Here is a 12,312-nt window from a genome sequence, read left to right on the forward strand (position 1 = left end):
AGGTAAACGTCAAAAATGTCCCTACCCCACAGACACTGACAAGATTAGTTGTTAATGAAGGTATAAAATTAGATAGCACAAGGAGCTCTGGATTTATTGGAAGTAAAAAAAATGTCCTCTCAGATAAGACTTCTACCCTAAGAGGGGATTTGTGCATGCATGTTTCTTGTATAAATGTAATTGATGATTACACATTGATTTTTTTTTTCTTTTACTATTAACCTACCAAAATACACTCTGGTTTCTTGGCAAAATAAGTCCATAATTTCAATATTTTGTTTTAAAAAAAAAAAAAAAAAAAAAAAAAAAAAAAAAAAGATTTACTATACGACTCTTCATAATGTAAAAATTTCAACGAAAAACAAAGCATCCTTATCAAAAAGAAAAGGTAAAACAAATGGAAAAACTGACAACACCAGGTAGATACAGCTAATATATCATTAAACATTGATTTTTTTTTATATAGTATTTACTTTAGTCATGTATGATTACTATTAGTTTTGTAGTAGTAAAAAAAAATTTAACATCTTCGTAAAGTATTCATTTTGGTGGAAATTGTAACTTTCTAAACGTTGTACCAAGAAAAAAAAAGTGCCATTTTTTGTGATTTGATGTTAGAACAAATTGTTGCATTGCATTACTCAAACACTGCATTGAAACAGTTGTTCAGATTTCGATTAAAGTATATATTTAAATTTGTTTACAAAATTTAGATTGTCAAAAAAAAAAAAAAATAAATAAAAAAAATAAAATAATATTCCATGACGGAGAGAAAAATAAAAAAAGGGACAAACCAAAATTATATTTTGTCTTTATTTCAAGACTTCATCAGGAGGATTAGTTTGAATAAAATACAAGTACAATATTCGAAAATATATTTGCTGCATTTGAATGTGAAATCAATGTTTTTGTTCTATCCCCCCCCCTAAAGTGAGCATTCAAAGTGTGTATACATGGAGCAAATGATCTTTTTTTAAATGGTAATTAGCCGTTAGAATTTAAGATATGTCGTTTGATTTTTTTGGAATGAATATAGTCGTTAAAATTCAAAATGTTGGATGCGTACATGAAATGAAATAAGCATTTCTTTGTTTTTATTTACTGATTTACTTTATTATTAGTTATATTCTGTGGTGCAAGTAACCATGTATCTAAATTTAACTTCTGTTAATATAAAATTACTGATTAAAGGAGATAAATTTTAAAAGACTTCTTGAATCAGCACTTATTAAAACTTGAACAGCGTAACGGCTCCTACAATTGATCTCCTTAAATCAGTAAACTTACACCAAAAAGAACAGAAATTAAGTTTAGATGCAAGTCAACTTACACCATAGAAAATACAAATAAAAATAAACATTTCATATACACATCCAACAATTTGAATTTTAACTATATTAATTCCAAAAGATAACAGAAACAGCATCATATCTGTATTCTAAGGAATAATTGTAAAAACATCACTCGCTATTCCATAAATGCTTTACACATGGGATGTTAACGGCTATTTTTTTTTTTTTTTTTAGTTTCATATATTTTACTGGTATTTTATTTCTTCAAATCAATCATCCCAACGACGTGAAATATATATATACATACATACATACACACCGTTTGGAAACCACGTTAAGATGTAAATATTTTTAAAAAGATTATTTTAAGATGTAAATAAAAAAAAAAAAAAAAAAAAAAAAAATAAAAAAAATTCTATTTATTTTTTTATAACTATTTGCATCTTAATTTGGTTTCCGAACTTTATTCAAAATTTTTAAAAAAATTATTAATGATTCTTCTTTTGCCAATTTTCATGTAACAAAGTTTTGTTAAAAAAAAAAAAAAAAAAAAAAAAAAAGGCAATGAAAGTTTGACACTTCTTACTTTTGTACTGTCCTGTAATAAGCCAAGAGCCTATAATGGCAAGTAATCCAGTAAATAGGAATCCTTCAATTGTCCAATAAAGTTCCCAGTGGAAGAATCTTGTAGGAGATGCCAAAAATATCCAACCTAAGTAAGGAGGAATGGCATACAAAGTCGTTAATACCATCCAGATGATGCGAAATATGTGTCCAACAATTCGAAATGGCAAAGGAAGTGTGGTGACATGAGGAAGAATATTGTACACGTCCAACATCTGAAGACAAAAAGAAAAGACAGTTAGAATTGGGATATAGGATTTCTGAATTCTTCTTTAAGATGGATCACAATTTATTAATGTCAAAATCGACTCAAGGATTCAGGTTAATGTGATGAAATGATTATCAGTTCAGATGAAGAGCTTTATGAGAGAACTGAAAATGATATGTGAACTTTATCCATTCTGTACTGTAACGTTGCAGACGTTACACTTTAATCTATATAGTGAAATTGTCTGAGTGTGTGTGTGTACATTTCCCTATCAAATTACTGTCATTTTTCAGTCTACAGACTCGAGATTCAACATAAGGGGTATTGAGATTTTGGAAAATCTTTTTAATTGGTTTTCAGCCAGAAATCTGGCTGTCAAGGGCTCAAAGTTCAATGATTTGACCTTTAAAAACGACCAAACTCCTAAAATTTCAAGTGTTTAGACCTAAAATTGACGATGTAGGTTACTTGGACATGGATCAAACTTTAACTTGATTTGAGCCCAAAACAATAAATGTTAAAAGGTCAAAGTTTTTAAAAAAATTTGACTTCTCGGCCAATTTTTGGTCTAAACATTTGAAACTTTACATAAAGGGTATTCAGACAAGCAGAAGCTTTTTAATCAGTTTTTGGGCGAAAATTTGGCCCAGAGGTCAAAGTTGAAAGAGATGACCTTTGCAGACGCTACCAAACTCTTCTGCAAATTTTGGGTGTTAAACATACATATACACACACACACATATATATATATATATATATATATATATATATTACACATACACACACATAAAGTATGAACAGTACATAGGGCCCGAGCAAAGCTGGACTGAACTGCTAGTAATTCATTAAAAAAAAAAAAAAAAAAAAAAACGAAATTTTATTTATTTATCTATTTGTTATTACAGTTTCTCTTCCATCTCAGCACCACTTAAAGTTTCTTGTTGCCACATGTCCATCTAGCCTAGTTCACGTTTCTCCTTCCTCCGATCACATGCTGGTCCATTCTCGTCCTCAACTTCACACATCCATTTTCTTCAGTACAGTGCTTCTGACCATGTGGTGCATTTTCTTTCTTTCCTTTTTTCTTCTTGCGCACAATTCCCTACCCACATACACACCTTTTTTGGGGGGCCACTACTGCTGCTAATCTCTTTGCAAGCCAGCTATCCTTTGCTGCTGCTACTATTTTCCCAAGTGTTCATATGCACTATGTTATAGCACCTGTGGAGACTTTTGATAACAGTAATCTGTTGATACTGGATTTGAAGAACTTGTAATCAGCAGGGAAGCAATCTGATAGCAATGTGTTCTACAAACGAGGAAACCCTTCTGAAGCTCGGTTCATGTAAATTCCAGTTAACACCAGAGACACAGGAGAGTTTTTGTTTTGTTTTATGCCTAAATGAATATGACCAAACTATCAGTGTAATTTTTTTTTTTTTTTTTTTTTTTTTTTTTTACTAAGGAGTTAAAACTTATCAAGACCAAAAGGAATTTGAGAAAAAGGGTTAATGAGATAAATGGATTGTTAGTTGAACCATCATATTCGGTTTAACATTCGTTTTACATGCTGGCACTTGTTGGAAAGTTGATTTTCAGATTTTATCTGGTCAGATCTTGATTCATCTTGTCTCAAATCCATCCTTATTTTCTGTTTTCCTTAGCCTTCTTTTGAACTGATCTAGCAACCTTAGTTTGGGTACAACTACTAACCATCCATTCTTTCAACATAGCCATACCATCATTGTTTCCTGTTCTGCACATATCTCTTATATTGTCCAGCTTTAAACTGAACGATGAACAGAGGATTGAAAATTAAATAAAATCATGATTAACTCTAAATGAAAAAACAATTTTAGTAATTATTTTTATTCCTTAAAGGTAGCCTTGTAATACTTCAGTTCTAATATTAAGTGTTGCACGATTTGACGTTGGTGTTAAAACAAATCAGGTTCCAATCCGTGAGCAATGCACTCAACATACAACTGACCGGGGGGGGGGTTCTCAAATAACGGACAAGCAACAGTCAAAATTATCTTGTTTGTAAATGCAGCAAACCATTTTTTCCATATCCTGATATAGTTTGTTTTTTTGTGTTTTAAAAAAAAAAATAAATAAAATAAAAAATTTTTTTTTAAAGTCGCTCATCAAGGTTAACAATAAGTTTGGATAAGGCTTAATAAAATGGACGTAGGAAGAAAGAAAAAAAATGTATACAATTTCCTGGCAGCCCAAAATACAAAAGGAGTTCATATTCAACAACAGTGCTATAAAACACTAATTAAAAACTTTCACGCGATTGTCTAAAATTCGACTCGATCTCCACCTTTAATATTTACGGTAATTAGTCTATACATGCAAATTGTTCACATATGCAAATCAGTTTAATCTATAAAAAATTTGAAATTAAGAAATTTTCCTCGTGGGAAAACGGGTGCTCAATAGGCAAAACACATGCGCTTCAAAGCTGGTAATTAAAATTTCATCTATTGTTACAATCGATAGATTGGCATTTGAATAATGATGAAGACTAGAAAACTGAAAATCCCCCAGATCACCCACTTAAAAAAAGCCAACGAAGAAAATTACAAGTATTCCCTCCATCAGAAACATTGCTCATGGAATACAATAATTAAATCAAGAGGAAGCAAAATTTGCACTTGTCAAAAGTAAGCCTAAAGTCCATTTTCTATTCTCCACGAAATGAGGCATCAATTCTTCATTACCAATATGTACATTTTTTTATTTATTTTTTTTTTACACAAGGAAGGCATTACTTATCAAGGCCCGGAAGCCACTCGGGGATAAGGGTTATTGTGTGTACAGTAATCAATGAGATCGTATCGTAGTAATCATTAGTATTGGATATTTAATAGGGTGTCTTAAGAGAGCGGTTTGTCAGGAATATACCAGTTGACGCCAAATAGACCCTGAGGTCAATAGGTTTATAGGTTAATGTACCAGTAATATGAGCAAGCCATCTGGCATTACCCAGTCCTAAAATATGATTAAATATGATATTTAAATTTATGTAAATTTCATGTTCATAATTATAGAGCCAAGTCCGATAATATTGTATCCAATATATAGTAATGATATCGGCTGCCATCAGCTAGAATCAAAATAAAAACATTTAGCACTTCAGTCTTTAGTTGTTACCGTCTGCTTTAACGACAGATCGATAAGAAAAATTAAAAAATTAAAACTTTAAATGTATATTTGCGCATACATAGAATTAGCATATTTAGCCGACTTCTACCAAGTTCCAATTTTGATCCCTTCAGTTTTTTTTTGTTTTTTTTTTACTGGTTAATAACCAAACCTAATTTGTTCCACAGGTCCAAATCTCCTATATATGAAGTTTCAAATCCAGACCAAAAATTGACAGTTTGGTAGAGACAAGGTCACTTATTACTCGCAGAACTTAGAGAAATTTCAGTTGTAACTATAATTTGTATGTTCCGACCATGCTTTAAAATATTTCCATTCTAGGGACGTCCAGCACAAAGAGCACCTACAGTATTATTGTACCACCTTCGTTAAAATTGAAAAGTAATCTGGCTAATGTAGTTTTAAAATACATCTGGTTATGTCTGGGGTATATAAACCCTTAGCAGGGAGACCCGATGTTGCTCACGATCGAATGATGATCAACAAATATTTCACACTCCCATATTTTATTGCCATCGAAATTTGTTAAATCAATTGATTGCCTGCTCTAGTTGAGGACTCATGGTGCACCGGGAATATGCTTCACATATTTCCACCTCTCCCGCAATGACAGTCCACAATACATTGTAGTGTACATTGCACTGTAGAGAATCTACTTTTGATTTTATAAAATTATTTTTATATACAGGGTGAGTCACAGGAAACGGATGTCTGCAGAGTTGTTTTCCTTAAAGATATCCGTTTCCCATGACTCGCTCTGTATAATGGCAATAAAGTTTAAAATGCCAAAGTCAAATCTCATGCTTTAATTCATGCTTTAAACAGAAACATTTATTTCAAACACGCCCCTGTCATATTAAAGCTACTGTTCATTTTATATAAAAGGTGTTAACTTTGGTTTAAAAAAAAACAAAAAAAAAAAAAAAAACGCCTGTTCCTTTCAGATTATTTCTATTATCGATACTTATTAAAGACAGAGTAGAAAACCTATCTAAGAGCCCTACCAGGTACATAAATTATGTTTGTATGAAGTTTCATAAAAATCGGCCCGACCCTTTTATAGTCCATACAGAACGAACAAATAGTTCCTTTTATTTAATAATATAGTAACACTGCTGTCTAATATTCAGTACCCTGCCAAAACATACAATATAAAATGGTACATCCCAAACCATAAGTCACATAAGTAAATCAAAACATTTGTTTAATGCAAATATTCAATAGATTTTATAAACTGTACTAAATATTGGAGTGAACGAGTGTTGATTTAGTGCCATAAAGAGCACATAATTTTAAATATCGTTTCCGTTTTGTTTAATGTATCTGTTTTATAAATACTTTATGAAACTTTTGGGTCGATTTGATACCAAAATGAAAGGTCAGCTAGACAGAATCATTTTTGTGGTAGGGAAATCTTAATAAAAATTTTACTCGCCCCCCCCCCACCCCTCAATAGAAAAAATTAATTGTAAGAAATCACTTGAACACAAAGCGTTATTTAACCCACAGTTAGAGAGGGTGTGTTCTAACCCTGAAACCTTTCAGAAATTACCACAGAAGATGAATAAAATACTTATTTTACTATGTGATAATTATCCCCACCTCCAATTATAGATATCACCTTGAGATGATACTTATAACAGGTTGTTTGAAAGGTCAATTATTGATTTTTAAAATAATTTCAGGATTTGTCAAAGTAAATGTGATTCTAAAACTAGAAGCCAGAATTAGTTTGAATATAATCTTTTCAGTCATAGAAATCATTGAATTCTTTTATTTAAAGAACCGGAACTTTTGTAAAAATGAAAAACAAAACTGAATAGTTTATAAAACAAAGAAAGACAATCTGGCGCCATCCAATACATATCTGCACTAAAATCCATCAGATCAGCAAAGAAAAAAAAGAATGCAAAGTATTTACCTATCCCCACTCTTGACACCAATTTCAGAGGATTAGTTGCAATTAATAACTGAATTACACTAATCTGATGAAATTAACGTGCACACACAAAAAAGTACTAATTGAAAAAACATTCAATGTCACTGGAAAAAAAAGACCGCTGAGCAATGTGACGAAAACAAACAAAAAGGCCTTCAAACAAAATCTATGTTTGACCAATGAAAATGCTGTGTCGTCAAAATTGTTATGTACAGTTCTGACACCAAGTATTTTTTTTTATTATTATTTCACAATTCATTGAGCTTAATATAAAAAATCTTCAACAATTGTGTGAATATTAAACTTGAATACTGAAAATATGGTTGATTGAACAAGATTTCGAAAGTGGAAAAAAAATACTTAGTATTTGAACTACTATTCTCATTTTTGATTATTTTTCAGATTTTGACAAATATCACCTGCTACCGCCCCCCCCCAACTCCTATTTATATCGAACTAGAGAATATATATCTGAACAGAACTATTTTTAATCCATTTTTTTAAGATTGTTCTTGTTCAGTCAGGCCTGAAAGTTTAAATTTTAAGCCTCACTACAGGCAATAACTAATAAAAATTGAACCCGTTCACCTGAACATGGCAGACTGAAGAATAATCTGCCTCAGACAAGGGTTTGGTTTGAAATTCAGTAAGGGGGATCAGTTTATGTTAAACTGTTACATTGCAGGGGTCTTATACATGTACATCATGAACGAAGGTACATAATGTAGTAGGGTATATAATGAGTTTCTTTGTGTCGTCTATGTGTTCGATGATGTTCTTCGTAGATGTGTGTATAACTGCTTACATCTAAATTTCATATATTGATACACTTTCAACAGGACAAAACATTTTAAACATTTCCTTACAACAAAAGAGATGAAACATCTCTGGGAAATTACATCTTGCCAAACAGGAAAACATTACCTTCATCTGGCATCTTGGTTGATGAATCGGCCAAAGTTGAAATGAACATTCTTTCCAAAGAATTGACCAGAAATTTCTGGTTATATTTTTGGACAGCTTTTATCCCAAGTGTTTTCCTGTTGGAAGATTCTGCTTTTACCCTGCATACAGGGCCATACAGGACCCATCTCTGACGCTCCAATTCTCTCAGTCTCCCGTCTTTCTATTCTGTCCAACTATTTCTGTATATATCTACCATTCACTTGCCATGACAGTTCAAATCACATCTTTAACATGTAACTTTTGAATCACGTTTTTGACCTGTTATTCTTAAAACCTATGTTAGAGTGTTTTGCACTCAACCTGCCAAGGCTGCATTCCTGGTTCTTTTATTCTACTTACCCATCCTAAAACCCCCAACATGTGTTTTTGTTCATACAGACAAACAATGTTCCTTTATCTAACATTTATAACTTAATAGTCGATTTTCCTAAATCAACTATCAGCAAGGCAACCCAATATCACTCCGGCATAATCTAACAAAATGTGCATGGCAAACTCAACATCTATTTTAAAATTAAACAGCAATTGAAATTTGTCGATATAATCTGCAGAATTTGGTGTTCCATTGATATGGTAATCTGACAATTTGAAGTTAGAAGTAGGTGTCAGAATATGACTTCACTGACAGGCCGGCCCAAAAGCAACGTGACAAAGATCAGATCTGCTTTTCTGGAATGCGAGGTAGCTCAAGTCCTAAGAGTGGGTGAGAATAGTTTTTTTTAACAGAGGCCACTCAAGGATAAGGGTTAAAGAGTGTACAGTGGTCAATATCATAGTAATCGTTAGAAGTGTAAATTTGGTAAATTGAATTACTTAAAGGAAACGGCTCATCAAAAACTTGTTTACATTGGACTTGAAACCGGCCATATTGTAGTCAGCTGGAAAGCAGGTAAACAGAAGATAGTTCCATAGGTGTGTAGTTCTACGAAGCTTTGTTCATGGAATCTATATTTAGGTTTAGACACAGGTTAAGAGTGGGGGAAATTATTGATAGTGTTTACAGCTAAATGAGCGTTTCTTGTAAATGTTTGGTAAGGGGAGAAACAGACTGAAGCTCAGACGAGCACTTACCATGAAATTAACGATAAAACAGAGTTTCGTGTAATGGTGTAAAAGAATAAACAGAAACCATTGAACGACAATATTAGCCTTTTTTTTCCTGTATTTCATTACATTATTTCATCTACAAAAGAGAATGGAAGACACAAACTTCAGTTGATACAATACTATTGCCATCTTTACACCTGGACATCACTACTCAACGAGCTATCTATTGTTGAAATGAAAGCAGGAATAGCCGTTTCTGTTAATGAAGAGGATGCTGAACAATTGATGGGGGAGATTAAAAAAAAAAAAAAATCCCGGTATTATGCTACCAAAGTAGTATGGGAAATATTTACAAACAATATGTAAATGAAGATGTTGGTTTTGTTTTATCTCTTGTCTCCGTTATACACAGGTCATCGAGTCGTTATGTACACTTGTTCATCTGATTTTATAATTTGCGGATTATCATTATTATCCCTGATGGATTATTTAATTGGATTAACCATTTATCGAATTATCTACACTACACTTGATAATAGCACGTCCAGCTAACATGTCTATGTTACAAATAAAGTAATATTGCTCAAACTAGTTTTGTCAATTTTTTCTTTTTTTTTAAATTGAAAGGACACTTAATATGTAATATTTTAAATCCTCAAAATTATAATTAATAAGTTTGAACCCAGCGAGTTGAGGAATGAACAATTAATTTTTTGGAGATTAGGATGTGTAAAAAGTTACAAAAAGATAAAAGGGATTGATGTTCGATCGATATAGTAATCTATGAAACTTTATTTTAATCATATAAAACCTTTAAAGAATCACGAAGGCCAGTTTAAAGAGGAGGTAAAGGCGACAGAATAAAAACCTGTAAACTAACAGTTTGCTTGTCCTGAGTGATGGGTGAGATGTACTGGTGTTGAATCTTTCCTTTCCAGGATGAATGTATCTATACAAATTTTTTTTTAAAGCTATACTTATGAGCACAAAATTGAAAGCCCAAGATGTTGAGTGATGCGATTTGCATAAACAGTAAAATATTGTACCTTACATTTTTGTAAATACGTTTTTGGTTTTTATTTATTTTAAATATATTTAATCTTTTAACTAAGTCATGTGTCGTATTTAAAAAAAATAATAAAAAGAAGGTACAATAGATATTTTAAACTTTAAAAGGTTTTGTAATACATTGACGTCAGACATGCAGTTCAGCAGAAAAATTTTTTAGTATCAATTTTTTGCGTCCTCAGACTGTATTTTATACAGGAATCAAATATTTCAGTTCAGCCGATTTAAAATAACGGCTCAAAAAAAAAAAAAAAAAAAAAAAAAAAAAAATCTAAGTAGCATACAGAGAAACGTGCATGTAAATTAAACACTTTCCGTTCTCCAATTTCTTATTTTCAGTATGAATACTGAAAATAAAAACAAATGTATTTAAATGACATTTAGATAGGAAGTAAAAGAAAGCAGTGCAGTTCAGCAGCAAAAATCGATACTGCACTTTAAAAAATGCAAATAAAAGTGAAAGGTTGTCACGTTTCATATTAAAAAAAAACAAAAAAACAAACAGAACATGTTAAAATATTTTAAAACACTGAATTCTAAACCTATGATTCTTTCGATCATTACTTGTTATATTCTGCTTCTTTCACTTGTCTTTTTTTTTAATTATATACAAGGTGCTTTAAATAAGTTTCCGGACTTTTTTCTTTCGTATGGGCGCTTTTGTTGATAGTCATCTCATTTGTCTCATAACAGCCTCTAAGGTTTCCCTTGAGCTTAGGGAATAAGCTAAAGTCACAGGGAGCAAGGTCTGGACTATAGGGAGGGTGAGGAATTGTCTTGATGCCTATCTTGATTAAATTGTGCATGACAAAGATGGAGTTGTGAACTGGTGCATTGTCCTGGTGGAAATGCCACTGATCCAATTTGAAGAGTGCTCTCTTCCAGAACATCCATAAAACCGCAACATATTTCTTGTTGACTGTCCAGTGGGGACCTATTGCATGTAGATCATGATGTCAAAAGAAAAACGTTTCTGGGTAGATTTGCTGTGTGTGGGCTGTATGGCCTTCTTGGGTTAGGGAGTCAGTATGCTTCCACTAAGAACTGTCTCTTTGTCTCTGGGTCATAGCAGTAGATCCAGCTTTCATCACAGGTCATCAAGAACTGCGGGATCTGAATTGATCAGCTCTACCATCTGTCATGAAGTCTTTTCTAATGATCTGAGCACCCTTGAGACAAACTTCATGCAAATCTTCATCTCCAGTTGTGTATAGTTTCCACACTGACATCAAACTGCACTTAATATCTATCGACACGACGGTCCTTATCCATGAAATTCTTTACTTACTCATGCAAGATTGTCCAAAAGCAGTCTGAAACATTTCATACGTCTGACATTTTTTTTCCAAACGTAAAACAGAATTTTATTGCATATTGTTCTTTGAAAGTGTCTTCATGTCCAAAGTGCATTTTTTTAAATTTACCAGCAATGACAAATCAGGTGCTAGTAGGATGTATTCAACTCCTGCTGTAGCTGTTCATTTGAACATGAAATCATAAAAATTGGTAAGTCATCTCATAAGATGTATACTAATAACACTGAATTTTCAAGAGTCTACAATAATTTTAAATGCTTTTACGAAAATTAAAGAATCTGGAAACTTATTGAAAGGCATCTTTATATGTCATCCCACTCATCACTAGGAACTACAAGCAGCTAGCACTGTTAGAATTACTGAGAATTTACTCTTACTTGCTCTTTGGGGAGGGGGGGGGTCTTGTTTTCAAGAGGTCGATTTTTTTATCCATTACTTGTAAGTCGAATTTTGTTAACCACAAATTTCGTATAAAACAACCATGTGACATTGAGAAGGCGGTAAAAATGAATAAACAAGCAAGATGAAAAAATAAAAAATTAAAAAAAAAACATGGAGGTTTATAAGTATACTCCCAGGTGACTAGATGGTTCATCTAGTAGACACTAGTGTTGGGACAATTAATCTGACTCAAAAATCAGAACTGGGGGGGGGGGGAATTAGGAAAATTTTGTGCCTATT

At 32.2% G+C, this 12,312-nt stretch overlaps 1 protein-coding gene across 2 annotated transcripts in view; it reads right to left on the bottom strand.

Annotated features, from left to right (window-relative positions):
* Positions 1-12,312, bottom strand: part of LOC145283741 (acyl-CoA:lysophosphatidylglycerol acyltransferase 1-like) — a 183,762-nt gene that overhangs the window by 76,529 nt on the left and 94,921 nt on the right. For both annotated transcript variants that reach the window (XM_080132798.1, XM_080132799.1), the window contains exon 2: positions 1,879-2,131. In XM_080132798.1, the coding sequence (XP_079988924.1) occupies positions 1,879-2,131 (253 nt within the window). The remainder of the gene's footprint in view (positions 1-1,878; positions 2,132-12,312) is intronic.

This window comes from Euprymna scolopes, chromosome 8 (assembly GCF_053919585.1).
Source record: "Euprymna scolopes isolate OS-2025 chromosome 8, ASM5391958v1, whole genome shotgun sequence".
NCBI classification, from domain to species: Eukaryota; Metazoa; Mollusca; class Cephalopoda; order Sepiida; family Sepiolidae; genus Euprymna; species Euprymna scolopes.